This window comes from Coregonus clupeaformis, chromosome 13 (assembly GCF_020615455.1).
Source record: "Coregonus clupeaformis isolate EN_2021a chromosome 13, ASM2061545v1, whole genome shotgun sequence".
NCBI classification, from domain to species: Eukaryota; Metazoa; Chordata; class Actinopteri; order Salmoniformes; family Salmonidae; genus Coregonus; species Coregonus clupeaformis.
The window spans coordinates 27098777-27124455 of NC_059204.1; the positions used below are offsets into that span (position 1 = coordinate 27098777).

General features: G+C 44.0%; 3 protein-coding genes across 5 annotated transcripts; 1 reads left to right on the forward strand and 2 right to left on the reverse strand.

Moving 5' to 3' along the window:
* The first annotated feature begins 4419 nt into the window (after positions 1-4419).
* On the forward strand, positions 4420-11567 carry LOC121580015 (NLR family CARD domain-containing protein 3-like). Of its 2 annotated transcripts, none has more exons than XM_041895099.2 (7): positions 4420-4660; positions 4793-5114; positions 5236-5349; positions 7242-7319; positions 7555-7675; positions 7808-8048; positions 9188-11567. In XM_041895099.2, the coding sequence occupies exons 2-7, from the start codon at positions 4909-4911 to the stop codon at positions 10801-10803; spliced, it is 2376 nt and encodes a 791-aa protein (XP_041751033.1). In that variant the 5' UTR covers positions 4420-4660; positions 4793-4908; the 3' UTR covers positions 10804-11567. The 2 variants fall into 2 exon arrangements, with proteins under 2 accessions (XP_041751033.1, XP_041751032.1); XM_041895098.2 differs by having other exon boundaries at positions 4824-5114.
* Positions 11568-13103: 1536 nt separating this feature from the next.
* On the reverse strand, positions 13104-15278 carry LOC121580014. The gene is made up of 5 exons (XM_041895097.1): positions 15048-15278; positions 14851-14895; positions 14705-14770; positions 14370-14499; positions 13104-14167 (listed from the first exon to the last, which is right to left on the reverse strand). Exons 1-5 carry the CDS (start codon positions 15133-15135, stop codon positions 13870-13872), a joined length of 627 nt encoding a protein of 208 aa, XP_041751031.1. The 5' UTR covers positions 15136-15278; the 3' UTR covers positions 13104-13869.
* Positions 15279-15374: 96 nt separating this feature from the next.
* LOC121580013 (RING finger protein 121) lies at positions 15375-25663 on the reverse strand. 2 transcript variants are annotated; one of them, XM_041895094.2, is made up of 9 exons: positions 25539-25663; positions 22799-22836; positions 22363-22504; positions 21953-22107; positions 21324-21431; positions 20987-21107; positions 20772-20905; positions 19967-20068; positions 15375-16534 (listed from the first exon to the last, which is right to left on the reverse strand). In XM_041895094.2, exons 1-9 carry the CDS (start codon positions 25614-25616, stop codon positions 16414-16416), a joined length of 999 nt encoding a protein of 332 aa, XP_041751028.1. In that variant the 5' UTR covers positions 25617-25663; the 3' UTR covers positions 15375-16413. The 2 variants fall into 2 exon arrangements, with proteins under 2 accessions (XP_041751028.1, XP_041751029.1); XM_041895095.2 differs by lacking the exon at positions 25539-25663 and adding an exon at positions 25369-25492.
* Between the last annotated feature and the right edge of the window lie 16 nt (positions 25664-25679).

The following is a 25679-nucleotide window of genomic DNA, read 5'->3' on the forward strand; positions in this document are numbered from 1 at the left end:
GACCCTTTACTCAGTACTTTGTTGAAGCACCTTTGACAGCGATTACAGCCTTGAGTCTTCTAGGGTATGACGCTTCAAGCTTGGCACACCTGTATTTGGGGAGTTTCTCCCATTCTTCTCTACAGATCCTCTCAAGCTCTGTCAGGTTGGATGGGGAGCGTTGCTGCACAGCTAATTTCAGGTCTCTTCAGAGATGTTTGATCGGGTTCAAGTCCGGGCTCTGATTAGGGTCGTTGTCCTGTTGGAAGGTGAACCGTCACCCCAGTCTGAGGTCCTGAGTGCTCTGGAGCAGGTTTTCATCAAGGATCTCTCTGTACTTTTCTCCGTTCATCTTTCCCTCGATCCTGACTAGTCTCCCAGTCCCTGCCGCTGAACAACATCCTCACAGCATGATGCTGCCACCACCATGCTTCACCGTAGGGATGGTGCCAGGTTTCCTCCAGATCTGACGCTTGGCATTCAGGCCAAAGAGTTCAATCTTGGTTTCATCAGACCAGAGAATCTTGTTTCTCATGGTCAGACAGTCTTTAGGTGTCTTTTGGCAAACTCCAAGCGGGCTGTCATGTGCCTTTTACTGAGGAGTTGCTTACGTCTGGCCACTCTACCATAAAGGCCTGATTGGTGGAGTGCTGCAGAGATGGTTGTCCTTCTGGAAGGTTCTCCCATTTTCACAGAGGAACTCGAGCTCTGTCAGAGTGACCATCAGGTTCTTGGTCACCTCCTTGACCAAGGCCCTTCTCCCCTGACTGCTCAGTTTGGCCAAGCGGCCAGCTCTAGGAAGAGTCTTGGTGGTTCCAAACTTCTTCCATTTAAGAATGATGGAGGCCACTGTGCTATTGGGGACCTTCAATGCTGCAGAAATGTTTTGGTACCCTTCCCCAGATCTGTGCCTCGACACAATCCTGTCTCAGAGCTCTACGGACAATTCCTTCGACCTCATGGCTTGGTTTTTGCTCTGACATGCACTGTCAACTGTGGGGCCTTATATAGACAGGTGTGTGCCTTTCCAAATCATGTCCAATCAATTGAATTTACCACAGCTGGACTCCAATCAAGTATAAACATCTCTAGGATGATCAATGGAAACAGGATGCACCTGAGCTCAATTTCAAGTCTCATAACAAAGGGTCTGAATGCTTATGTAAATAAGGTATTTCTGTTTTTTCTTTTTAATAAATTTGCAAACATTTCTAAAAACCTCTTTTCACTTTGTCATTATGGGGTATTGTGTGTAGATTGCTGAGGATTTTAAAAAATGTAATCCATTTTAGAATAAGGCTGTAATGTAACAAAATGTGGAAAAAGTCAATGGGTCTGAATACTTTCTATAATAATAATAATATGCCATTTCTGAAGGCACTGTAGTTCTGTTGACGTGAACATTCCGAAAATGTGTCTGTTGGATAGCTATGAATCTAAGCTTTCCAATGATACAGTATATGATTAAAGGTTATATGTGAGCAATAACCTGTTGTATACTGACATTGTTTGTCATAGGGTAAAATCCCTATGGGAAAAATGAATGGAATGGAGGAATGAAAGAAAGAGTGATCACAGAGAAAGCTCCAATTGCCGCACTGCTATCACACATTTTACAACTCTAGGGACATAGACCTTTAAACAAATCACTGAGACATCATCACCCCAAGTGAGCCTGACGGCCCAAACTATGTGGAGAAGTCTTTGCCATTCTTTTGATCTGTCTGGTCTTTGCTGGTAAACCAGTTTAGAAACTCTGTGGTTAAACTATACTGAACAAACATATAAAGCAAAATGCAACAATTTAAAAGATTTTACTGAGTTACAGTTCATATAAGGAAATCAGTCAATTGAAAGAAATTCATTAGGCCCAAATCTATGGATTTCACATGAATGGGAATACCGATATACATCTGTTGGTCACAGATACCTTTAATAAAATGTAGGGGCATGGATCGGAAAACCATTCAGTATCTGGTGTGACCACCATTTGCATAGAGTTGATCAGGCTGTTGCGAAGTTGCTGGATATTGTCGGGAACTGGAACACACTGTAGTACACGTCGATCCAGAGCATCCCAAACATGCTCAATGGGTGACATGTCTGGTGAGTATGCAGGCCATGGAAGAACTGGGGCATTTTCACAATTCCAGGAATTGTGCACAGATCCTTGTGACATGGGGCCGTGCATTATCATGCTGAAACATGAGGTGATGGCAGCAGATGAATGGCACGATGATGGACTTCAGGATCTCGTCACGGTATCTCTTGTGCATTCAAATTGCCATCGATAAAATGCAATTGTTTTCATTGTCCATAGCTTATGCCTGCCCACACCATAACCCCACCGCCACCATGGGGCACTCTGTTCACAACGTTGACATCAGCAAACCACTGGCCCTACACACAACGCCATACACGTGGTCTCCGGTTGGACGTACTGCCAAATTCTCTAAGACATCATTGGAGGTGGCTTATGGTAGAGAAATGAACATTACATTATCTGGCAACAGATCTGGTGGATATTCCTGCAGTCAGCATGCCAATTGTACGTTCCCTCAAAACTTGAGACATCTGTGGCATGGTGTTGTGTGACAAAATTGTACATTATTGTCCCCAACACAAGGTGCACCTGTGTAATGATCATGCTGTTTAATCAGCTTCTTCATATGCCACACCTGTCAGGTGGATGGATTCTCTTGGCAAAGGAGAAATGCTCACTAACAGGGATGTAAACAAATTTTTGCACAGAATTTGAGGGAAATAAGCTTTTTTTGCATTTCTTGGATATTTTATTTCAGCTCATGAAATGTGGGACCAACACTTTACATTGGGTTCATATTTTTGTTCAGTGGTATGAATTAGAGATTTGGTATATCGACAGTCTAAAACATTCGCGGTCTCTTTAACTACGTGCATGTGAGACCATGGAAGGAGGTACCTACGAAATTAAAATCAGCCTACAGTTTATTACCGTTTCCTGGCAGCAGGATCGTGCTAAACCTTGGGAATATCTATTTTTTTAACACTCTAGTAGAGTACAACTGTTTTTCACAGCACTGCAATCGCCTTCGAAAAAATGTATGGATAATTTGACGTATTTTAATATTATTATTATTACTATTATTATTATTAGTATTATTATTATTATTATTATTTATACCAGCATTTCTTTTGAAAGTTTACACACATACTCCTATGCTGAAAGCTATTGTGTACGTTATATTTAAAGAAATACACTTTTAATAAAATACAAATATATGTTATTGGAATTACTCAATAGAGTCTGCAAAAACTTAAATTGGTCTCTTGTGCTGGGCGATGGGTTTAATACAGAGTACTGGTGACTCCTTGCTCAACCTACTCCATTCACTGCAATGCAATATGCTGTACATGGGATACACATTGGGTTGTAGAGAGAAAAATACAACTGTCTCAGCTAAAGTGGGGTGGAACATATTCAGTAGGGTCTCTACTATCCAAATATGGCTTTTTACTACACCCCTTCCATAGCACCCAATGCAAGACACTAAATTGCATTAAATACATATTGGGTTGTAGAGACCCTACTGTCTCAGCTAAAGGGAGGGGGTGGAGAACGAAGTGCTGCTGGATATGTATGACACAGTCCCCCTCAAAAACGAATCATACTGAGTATTTCCCACCCCACTTTAGCTGAGACAGGTAGAAAGTTCTCTCTACAATCCAATTTGTATTGGCCTCCCGAGTGGCGCAGTGGTCACTATTTTATTTATTTTATTTTATAAATTACTTATCGCCTTTTCTTGTTGGCACAATAAAAGTGGCCATTGATTAAAATTCAATATCTTTTTAATCATCTAACGATATTACAATGTGGGCTTTTCTTTTGAAGTTTTTTTTTTATTACCATACAAAGTGACGTCATCGTTCTGCTGGCAGAATAGTACCAAAGATTTTTATAACTAAACCAAGATAGACCACAGCCTGTCGTTTCAAATGGGAATAAATTAGGCTTAGTGGGCAGAACAAGTTAGAGGTGACAGAGCCAAGCATGAACTAGCGAGATCCTATTGGCCCGTTCCAACCACTGATATTTGCATTTTTCCGTTGGGGAACGCCTACTCTGTGAAGTGCGCGTGTGCAATAACTCATTCGCCTTTGCACTCTTTATAAACAACGCCAATTTTTGACACTTTGGCGAAGGGTAAAGTCTACAGAACTTAGTCCACACTGTTCATAACAGATTGTAGTTTTGGGAACATAAATCTGTATTGAGATCAAATCTTTCATCGATGAGCAAATTATCAGAATGTCGGCCAAATTCATCTCTTTCCATCTTCTCCCACTGCTGGCCATTGGGCTTCCTCTCTACCATATTTGGTAGTGAGTGGAAACGCCAACCGGATGCTTCACATGGATACATCTGGTGAATTATCTTGCTCATTGTTCTACCTTTGATAGCTGTCGGAGGCAAAAGTTAGTGCGGCCCTGTCTATGGTCTATATTTAGCATTTTAACCGGGAACTTTTGGCCGTTTATTAGGTCTAGGGTTGTGTTAAGTGTATTTTGAATGCGTACACATTATGTTTTAGTACACTGAATCGCCATAAAGGAGGCAGGAAGTGAATTTGGTAGCCCAGAGGTTTCAAAACAAGCTCGACTCGAACAGAAAGGTTCGGTATTTCCGCTTTTTTTCATGGTAAGAGAGACCTACACGCAAGTCGCAACAAGTCTGTAATGGTTATAGAATTACTTATGATAATGGTAAAAAATGATGTATGCTTAAGTTACATGCATTTGATCGACTGCCAATATTTTACATTATCCACAGGTGTGCGTGTTTTTTGTTCTTACAAACACAGGTGTACGGTCTGGCACCATTCAAGTAGCGATTGACGTCAGACTTTGAACTGTGACCCTGAACCTGTACACCTGAGGTTCTCCAGGATGGCTGGGCGAGGCTCTGACACGATGGAGGATGATGGAGGGGAAACTATATCAGATGTCAGTTTTCCGTTGGGAGAGGGTGTGTCTGGCAGAGGAAGAAGTAGTATCTCTATGTCTGATGAGGGTGAGGAGGCTTTCTATGTGCCTGAGAGTAGACCGACCCTGGACCTGGGAGATGGCCCAAGACCCATGGACACTACTTACTGGTGAGACACTGACCATACCACAGCACATGTCACGTGCCCAGAATTAAGCTTGATCCTTTCCCCATCCTCAATCATTCATAGTTGGTGTGTGTGGGGGGGGGGTATTCGGTTTGTTTGGCAGGCATGATGTGGAAAGGGCTCGATCCCCAGTCCACAGCTACAATTCCGTATACAGTGATACCCAATTCTGTCAATCTGATGAACTGGATGAAGAAACTGAGCTGTCTGCTACTAGGTACACAAAAACATGTTGATTTATAGACACCCATACACTTACATTAACATACAGTACAATGAAAGCATGTGCAAAAGCATTCGGCCACACAAAAAATACATGCACTTGCATTACACGTGTATATACAGTGAGGGAAAAAAGTATTTGATCCCCTGCTGATTTTGTACGTTTGCCCACTGACAAAGAAATGATCAGTCTATAATTTTAATGGTAGGTTTATTTGAACAGTGAGAGACAGAATAGTAACAATAAAATCCAGAAAAACACATTGTTATAAATTGATTTGCATTTTAATGAGGGAAATAAGTATTTGACCCCCTCTCAATCAGAAAGATTTCTGTCTCCCAGGTGTCTTTTATACAGGTATCGAGCTGAGATTAGGAGCACACTCTTAAAGGGAGTGCTCCTAATCTCAGCTTGTTACCTGTATAAAAGACACCTGTCCACAGAAGCAATCAATCAATCAGATTCCAAACTCTCCACCATGGCCAAGACCAAAGAACTCTCCAAGGATGTCAGTGACAAGATTGTAGACCTACACAAGGCTGGAATGGGCTACAAGACCATCGCCAAGCAGCTTGGTGAGAAGGTGACAACAGTTGGTGCGATTATTCGCAAATGGAAGAAACACAAAAGACCTGTCAATCTCCCTCGGCCTGGGGCTCCATGCAAGATCTCACCTCGTGGAGTTGCAATGATCATGAGAACAGTGAGGAATCAGCCCAGAACTACACGGGAGGATCTTGTCAATGATCTCAAGGCAGCTGGGACCATAGTCACCAAGAAAACAATTGGTAACACACTACGCCGTGAAGGACTGAAATCTTGCAGCGCCCGCAAGGTCCCCCTGCTCAAGAAAGCACATATACAGGGCCGTCTGAAGTTTGCCAATGAACATCTGAATGATTCAGAGGAGAACTGGGTGAAAGTGTTGTGGTCAGATGAGACCAAAATCGAGCTCTTTGGCATCAACTCAACTCGCCGTGTTTGAAGGAGGAGGAATGCTGCCTATGACCCCAAGAACACCATCCCACCGTCAAATATGGAGGTGGAAACATTATGCTTTGGGGGTGTTTTTCTGCTAAGGGGACAGGACAACTTCACCGCATCAAAGGGACAATGGACGGGGCCATGTACCGTCAAATCTTGGGTGAGAACCTCCTTCCCTCAGCCAGGGCATTGAAAATGGGTTGTGGATGGGTATTCCAGCATGACAATGACCCAAAACACACGGCCAAGGCAACAAAGGAGTGGCTCAAGAAGAAGCACATTAAGGTCCTGGAGTGGCCTAGCCAGTCTCCAGACCATAATCCCATAGAAAATCTGTGGAGGGAGCTGAAGGTTCGAGTTGCCAAACGTCAGCCTCGAAACCTTAATGACTTGGAGAAGATCTGCAAAGAGGAGTGGAACAAAATCCCTCCTGAGATGTGTGCAAACCTGGTGGCCAACTACAAGAAACGTCTGACCTCTGTGATTGCCAACAAGGGTTTTGCCACCAACTACTAAGTCATGTTTTGCAGAGGGGTCAAATACTTATTTCCCTCATTAAAATGCAAATCAATTCATAACATTTTTGACATGCGTTTTTCTGGATTTTGTTGTTGTTATTCGGTCTCTCGCTGTTCAAATAAATCTACCATTAAAATTATAGACTGATCATGTCTTTGTCAGTGGGCAAACGTACAAAATCAGCAGGGGATCAAATACTTTTTTCCCTCACTGTATATATATTTTTTACAAAGTATAAACACAAAACAGGAACACAAACCGTTGTAAAGGATTACAGTACGTCAACATATTTGTTATATTATGTTCACAACGGCTCCTTGAAGCAGCACTATTTCACTACTGCTGATTATTTATTTATTTTCTATGTGATGTTCTATTTACAGAGTCCAGCTGGAAAGAACAGAGTCTTACTCCAGCTGCTACTCCGTTGACAGTGATGACTGTGAGAACAGAACCAGGAAGTAAGAAAAGTCCTCCATGTTTGATCAGGCACAGATAGGATGCAATCTATGTTAAAGTGTGTTATTATGGTATAATTATGCATATGTTTATGTGAGTATTTGTTCCTGGGTTCAGTGGGAGTATAATGTTGGTGTTTGTGCATGTATGTCCATTTGTTTACAAAATGGTAATATCTGTGGATAGGCTCATGCACCAGTATGTGTAGCAATATTTAATCTTCCACCACCTCTCCAGGTCTCAAAGCGCTGCACCTAAAGCAGAGAGTCCTGAAGTGGAACTTCCTCTAAGACCAGAGCTGATCAAAAACCCAGGCGAGAAGAGGCACCCTGCCATGACTGTAGACTTCACCTTCAAGGTGGGCTCACACTTCACTCTTGTCTAGGTGATGTACTGTATGTTCAGCAACAAATGTCAACATGTCCCCAAAGTTAAGTGTAGTGGATGAGAATTGCTTTTCTCTTATTTTAATTTTTTCTGTGGACACCAGGCCATCAGGAAGACACTGGAGAGGCTGGGGCAGGATGATCTGAGGAAATTTAAGATCACGCTGTGGAAGCGTTACCCAGAGTCATTCAGCGCTCCTCCCCAGGGCATGGACATGGTGGACCTGGTGGACAGACTGCTGGAGTGTTATGACCTAGAGGTGGCCCTGCAGCTCACCAAGGCCCTGCTGAAGGACATGGACCTCAAGCGCCTGGCTGACTACCTCACGGACCTCTGCAAGAAAAGTATGCACGTTGTCTTTATTTCATTCGATTCATGTAATATAATGATAAAATAACAAAAAAAGTATACTTTGAGTTATGATAGGGTAACAGTTGAGCTATGCTCATGAGGCATTTATACGTTATACAGTACTTCAAGAACCAATGGGCTATACACTAAAATTGTTAATTTAAATGGCCATTGAACAGGAAATACAGTGCATTCAGAAAGTATTCAGACCCCTTGACTTTTTCCACATTTTGTTACATTACAGACTTATTCTAAAATGGATTAAATAAATACAAATCCTCATCAATCTACACACAATAACCCATAATGAAAAGCAAAAACAGGTTTAGACATTTTTGCAAAGGTATAAAAAAAAAACTGAAATACCTTATTTACATAAGTATTCAGACCCTTTGCTGTGAGATTTGAAATTGAGCTCAGGTTCATCCTGTTTCCATTGATCATCCTTGAGATGTTTCTACAACTTGATTGGAGTCCACCTGTGGTAAATTCAATTGATTGGACATGATTTGGAAAGGTACACACGTCTATATAAGCTCCCACAGTTGCCAGTGCATGTCAGAGCAAAAACCAAGCCAAGAGGTTGAAGGAATTGACCGTAGAGCTCCGAGACAGGATTGTGTCGAGGCAAAGATCTGGGAAAGGGTACCAAAACATTTCTGCAGCATTGAAGGTCCCCAAGAACACAGTGGCCTCCATCATTCTTAAATGGAAGAAGTTTGGAACCACCAAACTTTCTAGAGTTGGCCGCCCGGCCAAACTGAGCAATCGGGGGAGAAGGGCCTTGGTCAGGGAGGTGACCAAGAACCCAATGGTCACTCTGACAGAGCTCCTCTGTGGAGATGGGAGAACCTTCCAGAAGGACAACCATCTCTGCAGCACTCCACCAATCAGGCCTTTATGGTAGAGTGACCAGACGGAAGCCACTCCTTGGTAAAAGGCACATGACAGCAAAAATGTATAACCTATTTTTGCCTTGGTATTGTGTGTAGATTGAGAGGGAAAACGATTTAATCAATTTCAGAAGGCTGTAATGTAACAAAATGTGGAAAAAGTCAAGGGGCCTGAATACTTTCCAAATGCATTGTATACTAGACTGTACCTTTTTAATGTCTGTGTTTTCTCTGTGCAGATGAGGTGCGTTATGAGCTGAGACACACTCTGCTGAGGAAGTATAGCAGTATGTATGAGGGCTTTGCCCAGCAGGGAGAGCATAAGGCCTTTGACAGTGTCTTTAATGAGCTCTATATAACAGACAGAGGCAACGCTGGGCCCAATATCCAGCACGAGGTCAGAAAGATCGACAAGCTGTCCACCAATCGCAAGAAAGAGGAGCTGATCACCTGCAGGCAGATCTTTGACCCCAATGTGATCTATGAGAAGCATGTGAGCCATATAGTGACCAACGGCATCGCCGGGGTAGGGAAGTCTGTAGCCGTGCAGAAGTTCATCATGGACTGGGCCGAGGAGCGCGAGCACAGTCATGTCTACTTCCTGTTCCCACTGCCCTTCAAAGAGCTCAACCTCATGCTGGGCCTAAAGACCAGCCTCCTGGAGATCGTCCACACCCTCTACCCCGAGACCAAGGTGCTGCCCACCTTTGAGTGCGACGAAGGCAAGGTCATGTTCATCTGTGACGGGCTGGATGAGTATGCGCGTCGCCTGGACTTCCACCGCACCGAGACTTTGTGTGACAGCACTGAGCCAGCCACCATGCACGTGGTGGTGACCAACCTGATTAGGGGCAACCTGCTCCCCTCGTCTCTCCTCTGGATCATCTCTCGCCCCCTCACCTCCAGTCGGCTGCCCCCAGAAGCTGTGCACCAGGTGTTGGAGGTGCGTGGCTTCACCGACGAACAGAAGGAGGAGTACTTCAGGAGGAGATTTCAGGACCCGGCGCAGGCCAATAAGGTGATTGCCCACCTGACCTCCTGCAAGACCCTCCACATCATGTGCCATCTGCCCATGTTCTGCTGGGTGGTGTGCGGGGTTTTCCAGCGCACGTTTAGTGAGAAAGGGCCGGATGCAGAGCTGCCCAAGGGGCTGACCCTGATGTACACCCACCTGCTGCTGGTGCACCTGCATGTGCGTGGCTCCAGGGGCTCTGCCTCCCGCACCCCGGAAGAGGAGAGGGACTTCCTGATGAAGCTGGGCAAGCTGGCCTTCACGATGCTGGAGAAAAACCAGATGGTCATTGGCAAGGACGCCTTGAAGGACTGCGGGGTGGACGTCGCTGAGGCAGTCACCAAGAGCGGTCTGTGCATTGAGTTCCTGATCGAGCAGTTTGTCATGTACCAGGAGAGGATCCAGACCTTCATCCACCCCACCATCCAAGAATACCTGGCTGCCCTCTACGTGTTCCTCACCTGGAGGTGCACAGGGCAGAACGTCCTGCAGCAGCCGCTGAAGAGCAAGTTCTCACGCATGTTCAAGGACCCTGGGCTGCTGGACATGCACCGCAGCGCTATAGAGAGGAGCTTGCAAAGCCCCGATGGAAACCTGGATGTTTTCCTGCGCTTCCTGTTGGGCATGGCCCAGACAGCCAATCAGGAGCTGCTGCAACGCTTCCTACCCAATATGAACAAATACTCGTCTGTCTCTGAGGAGACAGCCGCCATCATCAGGAAGAAGATCAAAGAGAACCACCACCCTGACAGGAACGCCAACCTGCAGTGCTGCCTGGACGAGCTGGGTGTTGGTGCTGAAGCTCGCAGCCGCAGCCGCTCGAACTCTGTGAAGAACCACTGACTGACAATACTCTGACTACAGTATTTATAAAGACAAAGAGTGTCATTAGGTTTGAAATATGGGTTGTATTCTTTACAGTATAGTTTGACAAACTTTCATAAGGGAATTGGGGAAGAAAGATATGGATACTTCAGGGTTGCTTTGTAACAAAATACTCATAACTGTGGTAAGTATGAGTAAATATGTAATGAGAAAAGTAGCCACAAGGTGGCAGTAGCATTCAACTACTATACTACTGAGACATGGGCAGTAAAGTCACTCAGCTACTGTGAGGGGTTATAAAAAGAGTAAAAATAGATTTATAGGCAGTCACACATGTATTGACTGTATATTAATATAACATTGTCATTATGATGCTTATTATTACACCAGAGATGGGCAACTTTGGTGGGGGTGACAAAAATCGGAGCTCATGACGGGCCGCAGTAGCTCACAGCCATACCCACACATGCAGTCAGAGCCAACCCCTAGCCTTTTGCAGGCAAAACATTTTAGTGGCCCCCCTCTTGACAGTGGAGAGAAAATTTAATTTCCTGGACTTAGAGCAAATGTTGCAGTTTTAAAGCAAGTTTGCTGCAATTCTACTCATTTTGCCATAGGGCAGAGAAAAAATAGCATTTTTACAGCTAATTTTCTGCAATTCTACACATTTTGCCATAGGGTGAAGAGAAATATTAGCTGTTTTTTATACACTTAAACAACACAATGTAACTCCAAGTCAATCACACTTCTGTGAAATCAAACTGTCCACTTAGGAAGCAACACTGATTGACAATACATTTCACATGCTGTTGTGCAAATGGAATAGACAACAGGTGAAAATTATAGGCAATTAGCAAGACACCCCCAATAAAGGACTGGTTTTGCAGGTGGTGACCACAGACCACTTCTCAGTTCCTATGCTTCCTGGCTGATGTTTTGGTCACTTTTGAATGCTGGCGGTGCTTTCACTCTAGTGGTAGCATGAGACGGAGTCTACAACCCACACAAGTGGCTCAGGTAGTGCAGCTCATCCAGGATGGCACATCAATGCGAGCTGTGGCAAGAAGGTTTGCTGTGTCTGTCAGCGTAGTGTCCAGAGCATGGAGGCGCTACCAGAAGACAGGCCAGTACATCAGGAGACGTGTAGGAGGCCGTAGGAGGGCAACAACCCAGCAGCAGGACTGCTACCTCCGCCTTTGTGCAAGGAGGAGCAGGCGGAGCACTGCCAGAGCCCTGCAAAATGACCTCCAGCAGGCCACAAATGTGCATGTGTCTGCTCAAACGGTCAGAAACAGACTTCATGAGGGTGGTATGAGGGCCCGACGTCCACAGGTGGGGGTTGTGCTTACAGCCCAACACCGTGCAGGACGTTTGGCATTTGCCAGAGAACACCAAGATTGGCAAATGCGCAACTGGCGCCCTGTGCTCTTCACAGATGAAAGCAGGTTCACACTGAGCACGTGACAGAGTCTGGAGACGCCGTGGAGAATGTTCTGCTGCCTGCAACATCCTCCAGCATGACCGGTTTGGCGGTGGGTCAGTCATGGTGTGGGGTGGCATTTCTTTGGGGGGCCGCACAGCCCTCCATGTGCTCGCCAGAGGTAGCCTGACTGCCATTAGGTACCGAGATGAGATCCTCAGACCCCTTGTGAGACCATATGCTGGTGCGGTTGGCCCTGGGTTCCTCCTAATGCAAGACAATGCTAGACTGTGGCTGGAGTGTGTCAGCAGTTCCTGCAAGAGGAAGGCATTGATGCTATGGACTGGCCCGCCCGTTCCCCAGACCTGAATCCAATTGAGCACATCTGGGACATCATGTCTCGCTCCATCCACCAACGCCACAGACTGTCCAGGAGTTGGCGGATGCTTTAGTCCAGGTCTGGGAGGAGATCCCTCAGGAGACCATCCGCCACCTCATCAGGAGCATGCCCAGGCGTTGTAGGGAGGTCATACAGGCACGTGGAGGCCACACACACTACTGAGCCTCATTTTGACTTGTTTTAAGGACATTACATCAAAGTTGGATCAGCCTGTAGTGTGGTTTTCCAGTTTCATTTTGAGGGTGACTCCAAATCCAGACCTCCATGGGTTGATACATTTTATTTCCATTGATCATTTGTGTGATTTTGTTGTCAGCACATTCAACTATGTAAATAAAAAAGTATTTAATAAGATTATTTCATTCATTCAGATCTAGGATGTGTTATTTTAGTGTTCCCTTTATTTTTTTGAGCAGTGTATACCTGAGTTACTAACAAAATCAATGGGGGCCCCTGGTCGATAATTCGACCATGATTACTACAACTTTAGATAGCTGGCTCAACTAACTTACCAATCTAAAAAATGTTAGCGGACATGGGCTAATTGAGTGACTATCAGTGACTGACATAAGAGAGAAATTGCTGATTCAACCACATTTCTAAATTGCACATTGCAGGGTTGAGTCAATTCCATTTAAATTCCAGTAAATTCTAAGAACCCAATTCCACATTTCTCATTGAAAAGCAATGGAGTTGAAATTTCATTGTACTTCGTGAATTGAAATGGAATTGACCCTGGCATGTTGTGTATTCTACTATTCTAACTCTCAACAGTAAATTGAGACCCTGACTGAGTTCCTAAAAAAAAATACAAAAACATTTGGAAATTGATCCGCAGGCCTTCAGAAGGGGTCCTCCCTGCTTTACACAATAGTGAGCTGATGCACTGTTATCAGTGTTTTATATGAGCTTACAAGGTGCACACAAATGACATGATGCAACCTTATTTGCAATGGCTGCCTACTACCAGAACAGTTATGGTCTCACTGTAATATGATAAAACACAATTGAATCAATTTCTAACAGATGTGAAAAAAATAAGGACATATGAAGAGAAGTTCCCTCTAAACTAAACTGTCTTTAATCTAGGCTACAGAGTCTGTGCAACAACAAAAACAACTTGTCAACAATTTAATGTATTTTCTTATCCATCCCTATTATTTGAGTCCTCAACATTGCATTAGAATCCATATTTGACTTATCACTAGATGGAGCAATAGTTGTTGTTGACCGAGGTATGGATGATACACAAGTGGACTAAGACTCATTTCTTGCAAGCGTGGTTTCGTTTTTTTCTCTGATCCTTTTTCCTATGTTTCTTCTTGAGTTCTTTTCTCGGTTTCCCCAGGTGTTTTGAGTTGGGAGTGAGTGAAGGACGAGGGGAGAGGACTTGAGGTAATGAGGGAAAACTAGCCTTGTGATTGGGCATCAGTGTGACAGTCCTTTGGTCAAGCCCAGCCAGGCTTCTTATCACACAGGTAAAAGTGGACCTGAAATCTTCTGCAGTCACGTTCTTGAACACCAGACTCCTCTGGATCACCCTGCCGTCCTCTGAGGCTGATCTGAAACCACATTTACAACACTTAGCCAACACTCCCTCCACATATTATATCGTACAACAGCTGAACAGAACACATACTGTAGACTTTGCGTACTCTACATGTGTGGTCCAAATATGGAAAGAGTAGTATAGTATTAACAGCATTGTTAAAGGGTAGAAAGTAAGGGACATGGTTTTGTGTGAAGACAAACCCCAGTACTTACTCCTCTGTTTCTGATACTCTGCCATCAGTGTAGGCTACCTCTGGGAAGATTCTGTTGACCAGCCAGTAGACAAGGGTAAAGTCATCAGGAAGGCCTGGGTCTGCCTTACATTCAATAACCAACTGCTCTCCTGTATATGACAAACACATCCTGTTTGTTAAAAACGGTGGTTCTTAACCAACACCAGAATAGAATTCTCAGACTGCACACCCAGATTCTAAAACACTGAGGCGAAGACCAGGTTGTCTGCGAGTTTAAACACTCGAGAATATCCACTATTGATATAAGCCACTTTCATGAAAACGTAAAAAATAACAGATGGCAGAATTCTTTACCTAGACCAGCTCTTATTTTGGACCTATGGGGCTGGAGGATTCTGGGACACAGCATCTCTATGGAATCTGGACAATAACATCTGAAGTTAGAGAGACACTTTGAAACGTTAAAAAAATTATGTATGCAGGAAGATAGACTGACAGACCTGCAGTGGCCTCTGAGCGTAGGACCCCAATACATCCCATGAAGGCTGTAGTGAAGAGATGGAGGACACCATCAGCCATTGCGAAACACAGGCACATACATACAGAAAATGTAGATCCATATTCAGCAGAAAAATGCACATTCCCATACTCCGCATACGTCAGTGAACGTGTGTGAGAATGTTAGAGGATCTCTTACCTGTGAGAAGAATCGTCAACTCCATACTGGCTTCAGTCTGACTACTGTGTGAGTTGGTCAACAAAGCTGGTTGTAACAACACTGTCATTTACTTACTATATATGCACAGTTACTTCCCCTTAACCCACGCGTACCAAGAACACACGCATAAAGGGAATTCCCTGTAAAGTTATTTTGCAGATTCATGTTAGACAGTCAAAATTAAATGAGTTAAGTGAGATTTTGACCTCAAATGTGACTTCTGACATATTCAGGTCACATTTCTCATGTGTAATATACCCTCTACCATATGACTTAAGTGAGACTCATTTAACACACGGACATGAATCATATAACAAAATATATTTTTACTGTTTACCTATATTTATCACAGGAGCAGTCTAAAAACAGATCATATTTCAATGGCCACACCCAATCCTAGTCCAGGGTGGCATGGCTGGCATCAGTCTGGTATGTTTCTTTATACGACGAGAACTATATTGCATCTTAACGGGATAGGAAGTATAATATTCTGGAAATGATACACAAAATCCCCCAGGTCATGACTCTATACTAGTGAATCTGGTCTAAATGAAGTAATGTCCACCTGATCTTGACTGTCTCACGTTTAATAACAGACAATCAAGAAAACTAAAACATGCCAAAAAAGTAAACCGACAACCGAAATGATCAAATTATATTCACCTTTTTGCATACAGTCTTTTACAGTACCTATTTCTTGAGTCATCTGGGCTGAACACAGACAGGAGAGGCTGTCTGAGAGAGGCGTGAGATGGACATATTGGAAAGGGCAGTTCCCCTCTTAAAGAGATGGCAGTCTGTAGTAGGATAGGACACACTGTCTTGAGATCAGTGCTCCTGAGGGACCAGAAACCCTCACCCCAGCAGCCACATTCAACCAGGACCTCCACTAACAAAAGGTGCAGGTTTAACACACAAAATGAAGACTGGCACTCTACAACGCTTCACTCACTCATCTGGGCTGTGTTAACCACTCATTACCGTAGAAACCAACAAATATCAACAACAAAAGTTAAGACAAATGATTTTTGAAAAAGCATCTCCATCAAAAAACTGAGGACCATTTTACTAAGTGATGAAATGTACACTGCATTTGTTTAAAAAGTTGTGATTGACTAAACAAAAATACAATAAAACAGACATCCAAACCCAGGTTACTAGTAAAATTCTAATAAATCTTAATACAGATACTATGTGCCTATAAATATATACAAATAGTACATGTATAGACACAGTTTATAATAGATGTTCTTATAGTCCATGGTGAGGCCTCCTAGTCTCTGTCAGGCCAGTGCAGTATCTACCATCTCCATACGGCTTGTGTGTCCCTCTCCACTCTCCCAGGTCACTCCAGCCCCAGGATGTAGTTGATGCCTTGCACAAGTCCAATGATTACTGGTTGCCAAGCGACAAGGTAGCGGAGCCAGTCCAGGAGTTGTCCATACATGACATGAGGCCTCTCCCAGCTTCAGATAATGGATCAAGGAGACAGACAATTAAGTGACAACCCCACCCCTGATTCCAACCTCTCTTACATAACCCAGTGCCTGACCCAACCAAACCTTAACTAACCTTCATTTAGAGTTGTAATAAACACATCCAGTCTGTGACAACATATGATTATTATAGATCATTCAGGACCTTTGGGGAATGGATAACATCTTCCCAATACCTACAGTATATCCTAACCAGGGTCTCAACTTACTGTTGAGTTAGAATAGTAGAATACACAAGGTGCAATTTCAAAATTTGGTTAAGCATCAGCAGTTTTTCTCTTGCTATGTCAGTCACTGACAATTTTTAGATTGGTAAGTTGGGAGTGAGTGATGGACTAATTAAACTTATACTAGTTATGGCCAAATACCGACCGGGCACATCCCCAGGGGGGGCACAAATCTCACTTAGGGCCCCCAAATGGGGGCATGTATTCATGAGCTCGGGACCCAGGAAAACATTTCTCATTAGGGTCCCAGGCTGTAAAAACGTTAGAACCCCTGCTCTAGGGTGTTATTTAATTAAAAGTGTGTTAAAATAAATATTATATGTATGCTGTGTTGGTCAATAAAGGACTTGTGTGTTGAGTGGTTACCATGGTAACCCCCTCCCCTAAAGCAGAAATGACAGACAGCTGTGTCTGTAGAGTTTTTACTGCAGCAGAACAGGAACTAGGTTATGCCAGATCTGTAAGGTCTCCATGAAGACAACTAACTAAGTCGCTCTGGATAAGAGCGTCTGCTAAATGACTAAAATGTAAATGTAAGACAAAGCCACAACTGTCAGATAATGGTTAACCTCGTTTTCAGAGGACTTCACCTGAGGTCCCTTCCCATAATGTCCAGTTCCAGTTTGTGTTTACATGTCAATGTGGGTCAAAAGTCCCATGAACAACATCACTGTGTAAACAACCTATTCCCAGCACGGCCAAGCAAAATAACCTGGCCTCAACATTTGCCATCTTATGTGCCCCTAAGTACACTACACAGAGAGTGAAACTCAAGTGTCCTCTGGACTGTGCGAATTCCAGTCATGCTGACCAACAGAGATGGAGAGTGGGTGAAACAATGAGTGACAAAGGGTCACGTTGAGTGAGACCGAAAGAGAGTCAATCTGAAAGTTAAAGACACAGATAATAAAAAAAAGTAACACTAAGACAAACAAGAGACGAGAATATTAAAATAGACAAGCACTCAGATTTTAACTGATAACTGCATGCGTTTTCCCCCTGCCTCTTAAATACTGCCTATTACTGAATGTTTTACGGACTGTTTTACTGGCTGTGCATTGTGTATTTTTGACTGTTTGTATGATATTACAGTGAGGGAAAAAGGTATTTGATCCCCTGCTGATTTTGTACGTTTGCCCACTGACAAAGAAATGATCAGTCTATAATTTTAATGGTAGGTTTATTTGAACAATGAGACAGAATAACAACAAAAAAATCCAGAAAAATGCATGTAAAAAATGTTATGTTGATTTGCATTTTAATGAGGGAAATAAGTATTTGACCCCTCTGCAAAACATGACTTAGTACTTGGTGGCAAAACCCTTGTTGGCAATCACAGAGGTCAGACGTTTCTTGTAGTTGGCCACCAGGTTTGCACACATCTCAGGAGGGATTTTGTCCCACTCCTCTTTGCAGATCTTCTCCAAGTCATTAAGGTTTCGAGGCTGACATTTGGCAACTCAAACCTTCAGCTTCCTCCACAGAGTTTCTATGGGATTAAGGTCTGGAGACTGGCTAGGCCACTCCAGGACCTTAATGTGCTTCTTCTTGAGCCACTCCTTTGTTGCCTTGGCCGTGTGTTTTGGGTCATTGTCATGCTGGAATACCCATCCACGACCCATTTTCAATGCCCTGGCTGAGGGAAGGAAATTTGGACGAAAATTTGACGGTACATGGCCCCGTCCATCGTCCCTTTGATGCGTGAAGTTGTCCTGTCCCCTTAGCAGAAAAACACCCCCAAAGCATAATGTTTCCACCTCCATGTTTGACGGTGGGGATGGTGTTCTTGGGGTCATAGGCAGCATTCCTACTCCTCCAAACACGGCGAGTTGAGTTGATGCCAAAGAGCTCGATTTTGGTCTCATCTGACCACAACACTTTCACCCAGTTCTCCTCTGAATCATTCAGATGTTCATAAGCAAACTTCAGACGGGCATGTATATGTGCTTTCTTGAGCAGGGGGACCTTGCGGGCGCTGCAGGATTTCAGTCCTTCACGGCGTAGTGTGTTACCAATTGTTTTCTCGGTGACTATGGTCCCAGCTGCCTTGAGATCATTGACAAGCTCCTCCTGTGTAGTTCTGGTCGGATTCCTCACCGTTCTCATGATCATTGCAACTCCACGAGGTGAGATCTTGCATGGAGCCCCAGGCCGAGGGAGATTGACAGTTATTTTGTGTTTCTTCCATTTGCGAATAATCGCACCAACTGTTGTCACCTTCTCACCAAGCTGCTTGGCGATGGTCTTGTAGCCCATTCCAGCCTTGTGTAGGTCTACAATCTTGTCCCTGATATCCTTGGAGAGCTCTTTGGTCTCGGCCATGGTGGAGAGTTTGGAATCTGATTGATTGATTGCTTCTGTGGACAGGTGTCTTTTATACAGGTAACAAGCTGAAATTAGGAGCAGTCCCTTTAAGAGTGTGCTCCTAATCTCAGCTCGTTACCTGTATAAAAGACACCTGGGAGCCAGAAATCTTTCTGATCGAGAGGGGGTCAAATACTTATTTCCCTTATTAAAATGCAAATCAATCTATAACATTTTTGACATGCGTTTTTCTGGATTTTTTTGTTGTTATTCTGTCTGTGTCCTCCTGAGTGGCGCAGTGGTCTAAGGCACTGCATCGCAGTGCTAACTGTGCCACTAGAGATCCTGGTTCGAATCCAGGCTCTGTCGCAGCCGGCCGCGACCGGGAGACTCATGGGCGGCGCACAATTGGCCCAGCGTCATCCAGGGTAGGGGAGGGAATGGCCGGCAGGGATGTAGCTCAGTTGATAGAGCATGGCGTTTGCAACGCCAGGGTTGTGGGTTCAATTCCCACGGGGGGCCAGTATAAAAAATTTTAAAAAATGTATTCACTAACTGTAAGTCGCTCTGGATAAGAGCGTCTGCTAAATGACTAAAATGTAAATGTAAATGTCTCTCACTGTTCAAATAAACCTACCATTAAAATTATAGACTGATAATTTCTTTGTCAGTGGGCAAACGTACAAAATCAGCAGGGGATAAAATAATTTTTTCCCTCACTGTACTTTACCATTGTGTTATACGTGCTGCGCTCGCTCCCTGACAGGTCGTCATTGTAAATAAGAATTTGTTCTTAATTGACTTACCTGTATAAATAAAAGTGAAAACTAAATACAAACATGTCATATGAGCGCAGAAGAGTAAAGGATACGGGTTACTGAACATCCTCTTCAGGTCCACCTTCTCTTTGCAGTACGGGCATGTCTGCTTCTTTCCCACGATGCACCATCCTCGTATGCAGAACTCATGGAATCTGAGACAGAGAGAGTTAAGGGAATTTGGTATTTGTTTCATTAGTCCATTGTTGACATAGTCCCAAAATGTTTTGCTTGTCGGCAATCAAGTTTTGAAGATTTGTCACTTTAAAAATACAGAAATCCTGTGTATGCATTCAACCCTAAAAACCTGAGAATAACTACAAAATGAAGCCAAATATGAAACATTAGGTCAGATGCTGTAGGCATAGTAAAACGGCATACTGGAAAGTTTCTTCCTACTTCTTCCCTGTGGCACACTGTAACAACCATTTCAGCAACATCCCCAGTACGCTATTCAAATCTGATGTCCTCAAAAGGTGAACACAGTTACCACAAATGCCATAAAACATGTGACATTTCACCTCATGGAAGACTAGTACAGGCAGTCATTACAGGAGATGACATAGGTCAACATTATTTACAGAAACAGGAAGTGAGACGGGCTCATGGTACAGTGTTATTGAGTCATGGGAAACAGTCACATCTCAGAGATAAAGTTAATGCGCACGTTTGTTTGGTCAATTTCCCTTTGCCGTTTGTGTGCGTACACCACCTATTTTCCATGACTGAGACTGACAGTTACAGCTTTTATGCAAAAGACAAATCAGTTCTACCACATCATGCTCCTATGTGTTATTCAAATGAGGTAAAATATGTTCATATTTATCTAGAGCATATTTCTTAGATGAAAAAGGATACACATGGTTGCAGGATAGTCTGTAGGTGTTCTCGATGATTCCCTCTTCGCTGATGTCAACCAGTATGGGCTGGCCACACACAGCGCAGATACTGTCTGAGAGGTGCTTGGTGGGCATTCCAGACGCACTGTAGTACTAGAGAAGTCAGAGACACAATATAATGTTGCTGGACAGGTTCACAGCCTTTACTAAAAAAACTAGTACTTGCATACTAACCCCCACTGTTGATGCCATGAAGTCTGCACACATTTCGGCAAAGTCCCTACCCAGGACCCCATAGTACAGACCATAGAACAGCAAGGACACACCAAAATCCATTGCGTCTTCTGGCTTTATTCTGGAAATAATGCAAACCAAAAGCATCATCAATATCAATCCTATTAGCATGATTAACATGTTACTACTTCTCAAAGAAAGCTCTGGTGCCTCTTTAAATCAAAACGTATTTCAAAGGTTTCAGAGAGAAAGTTACTAACTACACAAGGATGATGCTTGTGAACCACTGGTATTGTCCATAAATACACAATTGTGCCAATAAATAACTAGAACATACCTAAATATCAAATTGATGCCAAACAGTGTAAACATGACGACAGTGTAGCCCACTATCCCTGTGGCATAGCTGATCTTGTAGAGGAGGAGGAACCATTTGTAGACCAGCCTGTCCACAGAAACACAAGGGAACATTCAGACATATTTCAGCTAACTGGCAGAGGTAATGTGAAGAAACATAGATCAGTATTTTGCCAAGAGCAGCACTGTCTGCAAGACAGGTTGGGTTTGGGACTTTTGATTGGTGGCCCTCTTACCATGACCATTTTATCATGCATCACCTAGGCATTTGGGATAAGATAATTAGGTGGGTGCTTACATTTGTCCTATTTCACAAGTGCAAATGTGTTGTTTTTTTGCATATCCCACTCCCCCTGAGACACCCTCGGAGAGTGGGGTCAGAGCAAGGTATCAGCCATTATTGACAGCAACCCTGGAGCAATTAGGATTAAGTGCCTTGCTCAAGGGCACATGGACAGATTGTTCACCTAGTCGGCTCGGGGATTTGAACCAGCAACCTTTTGGTTACTGGCCCAACACTCCTAACCGCTAGGCTATCTGCCGACCCATATTATGAGGTATTATATGGATGTGTGTAGACACTACCTGGGCTTGTGTATGGGGCCTTACCTGGGCGTGGTGCACTCCAGGGGCTTGCGTGTGGCACGGTAGGTAACGTATGCAGTGACCACAGAGAAGATTAACCACGTGACCAGAAACCTCCACCAGTGAAGCTTGGTGGTGAAGTACAGAGGAACCACCCACATCTGGAACAGAGTCACCAGCTACAAAAATAGAAAATAACACATTTTAAAGTACAGACACACATAGTTCAATTTGAGGCTGAATAACCCTGAGAACCAGACTGTGTACAGTGGAAGAAACTGGTCTGTGGACATTTTGTCTATACAGTATGTGAAGTGTGATTTGTATGATTTGCCTGCAGGGCATGCTGTGTATTTCCTCTTTCTGCCCATAAGACAGCATGTGTTTGTGTGTCTGCGTGAGCATGACTGTGCGAGAGAGTGAGATTGTTTTACATTGTAGGACTTGGGGTGCCTCTGTTTCCATTGCACAAGGACCAGCTGGGCGATGACCAGGGTGACAATGAGGATAAGCACCATCTCAGCGTGCATGGCCTCATGGCCCTTGTGTTTCGCATGCATCCTGGCATGCTCCAACCTATTGACACACACACACACACACACACTATAATCAACCTACTGATCAGGCCTGTGTATCCAATATGATAAATAACTATTAAGTATCTGGATAGATTCTTATAATCGTCATATTAGTAACACATTACAAGTTCATTGGAAGGAAACATTGTTGATATACTTTAGAGCCCTTAGTTTATCAATCAGACTTTAGCTAAACCTGATAATGTTTAACTAAACTTGACTTTTGTGATTCAACATTTGTGACTTAAATCTAATTTGCAGCCAGAATTAATAATTGTGTATAGAGACTGACCTCCACTTCTCCTCCGGTGACAGATGGGACAGGTCGACCTGAAGTGAGAACAAGCCAAACAGACATTCACAACAATTCCAAACGCTTCTAACTCAATTAGTAATGTTCTACATACATAAAATACACTGCTCAAAAAAAATAAAGGGAACACTAAAATAACACATCCTAGATCTGAATGAATGAAATAATCTTATTAAATACTTTTTTCTTTACATAGTTGAATGTGCTGACAACAAAATCACACAAAAATGATCAATGGAAATCAAATGTATCAACCCATGGAGGTCTGGATTTGGAGTCACCCTCAAAATTAAAGTGGAAAACCACACTACAGGCTGATCCAACTTTGATGTAATGTCCTTAAAACAAGTCAAACTGAGGCTCAGTAGTGTGTGTGGCCTCCACGTGCCTGTATGACCTCCCTACAACGCCTGGGCATGCTCCTGATGAGGTGGCGGATGGTCTCCTGAGGGATCTCCTCCCAGACCTGGACTAAAGCATCCGCCAACTCCTGGACAGTCTGTGGTGCAACGTGGCGTTGGTGGATGGAGCGAGACATGATGTCCCAGATGTGCTCAATTGGATTCTGGTCTGGGGAACGGGCGGTCCATAGCATCAATGCCTTCCTCTTACACGAACTGCTGACACACTCCAGCCACATGAGGTCTAGCATTGTCTTGCATTAGGAGGAACCCAGGGCCAACCGCACCAGCATATGGTCTCACAAGGGGTCTGAGGATCTCATCTCAGTACCTAATGGCAGTCAGGCTACCTCTGGCGAGCACATGGAGGGCTGTGCGGCCCCCAAAGAAATGCCACCCCACACCATGACTGACCCACCGCCAAACCGGTCATGCTGGAGGATGTTGCAGGCAGCAGAACGTTCTCCACGGCGTCTCCAGACTCTGTCAGGCCATGTGCTCAGTGTGAACCTGCTTTCATCTGTGAAGAGCACAGGGCGCCAGTGGCGAATTTGCCAATCTTGGTGTTCTCTGGCAAATGCCAAACGTCCTGCACGGTGTTGGGCTGTAAGCACAACCCCCACCTGTGGACGTCGGGCCCTCATACCACCCTCATGAAGTCTGTTTCTGACCGTTTGAGCAGACACATGCACATTTATGGCCTGCTGGAGGTCATTTTGCAGGGCTCTGGCAGTGCTCCTCCTGCTCCTCCTTGCACAAAGGCGGAGGTAGCAGTCCTGCTGCTGGGTTGTTGCCCTCCTACGGCCTCCTCCACGTCTCCTGATGTACTGGCCTGTCTCCTGGTAGCGTCTCCATGCTCTGGACACTACGCTGACAGACACAGCAAACCTTCTTGCCACAGCTCGCATTGATGTGCCATCCTGGATGAGCTGCACTACCTGAGCCACTTGTGTGGGTTGTAGACTCCGTCTCATGCTACCACTAGAGTGAAAGCACCGCCAGCATTCAAAAGTGACCAAAATATCAGCCAGGAAGCATAGGAACTGAGAAGTGATCTGTGGTCACCACCTGCAAAACCAGACCTTTATTGGGGGTGTCTTGCTAATTGCCACCTGTTGTCTATACCATTTGCACAACAGCATGTGAAATTTATTGTCAATCAGTGTTGCTTCCTAAGTGGACAGTTTGATTTCACAGAAGTGTGATTGACTTGGAGTTACATTGTGTTGTTTAAGTGTTCCCTTTATTTTTTTGAACAGTGTATATTCATTTAGAACCTCGGAAATAAAAGTCACAATTCATCTACTAAATACAATGATTGCATGCCTTAAAAATGACCATGTTAACAAAACAGTCTGTATTCTGATCAGTTTTCATGTGGGTTGGGAGGCTGTTGATAGTGGATAGACATGTGAACACTAAAAGGGATTAACCCTGCTGGCCAACAAAGAGAACAGGCACAGTTTCTGTCCATTAGAGCTAAATGGTGAGAAAATTGGCCTTTGGTACAAAGCATTGATTAGAGAGCTCGAGCTGCCAGGATATGACCTTTGACTCAGTCTGCCACATCAGCGCTTGTATGTCATGCCATCTAATGAGTGCTAGCTAAAATAGGGTTGTCACGATATTAGTATCACGATACTCAGAGGTATCTTGGCCAGGAAACAAACCATGAAGCAGACTACAATTCCCGAGGAAACAAGTCCTAATGTTGGAAACAAGCAACCTTATGTTGTCACCCAGAATCACATGTTTATTTTCCAAACTATAACACACAATATTTTACATACAGTAGGGTTTGGTCTGCTTAGTGTTTTCCTTTATGCCATTGAAAATCAGCTATCGTAGTATCGCGACAACCCTAACATTGCTATATCATTGATGCAATTGCTGTTGTAATAGGAGAGAAAGGGGTTGTCAAGCTAAAGCACCGAATTGGGGGCAGGTAATGATCAATTTAACTATCTAGCTATCTGTGGCTACTTAGCCAGCTAACGTTAGCTAAATAGTAAGTCAGCTACCACGTACAGTACAAGACAAGGGCGTGATGATGGTCCTTGTACATTTGTCTTAGCTGACTGCTATAATTGGATAAATACTTGGTTTCCTAATGCACTCAATAGAGAAATGCACTCAATGATAGCCTACCTGTCTGGCTAAAATGGGAAGACAACTGGGATGTTAGCTAACACCGTGTGACGTTAACTAGCCGGTGGAAGATGCAGGTCTAGTCCATATTGGCAGCGTGAGCACTTTACAATTCACGTAAATTGTTTTCTTTTCTGATTCTACAACGGTAACACCTGTGGTACCCTAACCTGATTTGGTTCATCGTGGTGTCCGAGTCCATGATCGTGTTCTACACCATCAACCTCCACCTCAAACACCCCCGCCATCTTCGGGAGTGCTGTCAATTCCTAGCTCATGCCATTTCCGGGTTGGAAAACCGGAGGGCCAAT

Bases quoted from the DNA above. Each gene is read 5' to 3' on its own strand.
- LOC121580013 (XM_041895094.2), bottom strand. From the start codon at position 25,616: ATGGCGGGGGTGTTTGAGGTGGAGGTTGATGGTGTAGAACACGATCAT. The intron at 22,108-22,362 runs GTAAAACAATCT...CTATTTTTGTAG, and splicing joins GGCACCCCAAGTCCTACAAT to CTGGTGACTCTGTTCCAGAT. The intron at 16,535-19,966 runs GTATCCTTTACT...CATTATCTGAAG, and splicing joins AAGAGGATGTTCAGTAACCC to CTGGGAGAGGCCTCATGTCA.
- LOC121580015 (XM_041895099.2), top strand. From the start codon at position 4,909: ATGGCTGGGCGAGGCTCTGACACGATGGAGGATGATGGAGGGGAAACT. The intron at 5,115-5,235 runs GTGAGACACTGA...TTTGTTTGGCAG, and splicing joins CCCATGGACACTACTTACTG to GCATGATGTGGAAAGGGCTC. The intron at 7,320-7,554 runs GTAAGAAAAGTC...CCACCTCTCCAG, and splicing joins TGTGAGAACAGAACCAGGAA to GTCTCAAAGCGCTGCACCTA.
- LOC121580014 (XM_041895097.1), bottom strand. From the start codon at position 15,135: ATGACAGTGTTGTTACAACCAGCTTTGTTGACCAACTCACACAGTAGT. The intron at 14,500-14,704 runs GTAAAGAATTCT...TGTCATATACAG, and splicing joins CAAAATAAGAGCTGGTCTAG to GAGAGCAGTTGGTTATTGAA. The intron at 14,168-14,369 runs GTAAGTACTGGG...ATGTGGTTTCAG, and splicing joins AGAGTATCAGAAACAGAGGA to ATCAGCCTCAGAGGACGGCA.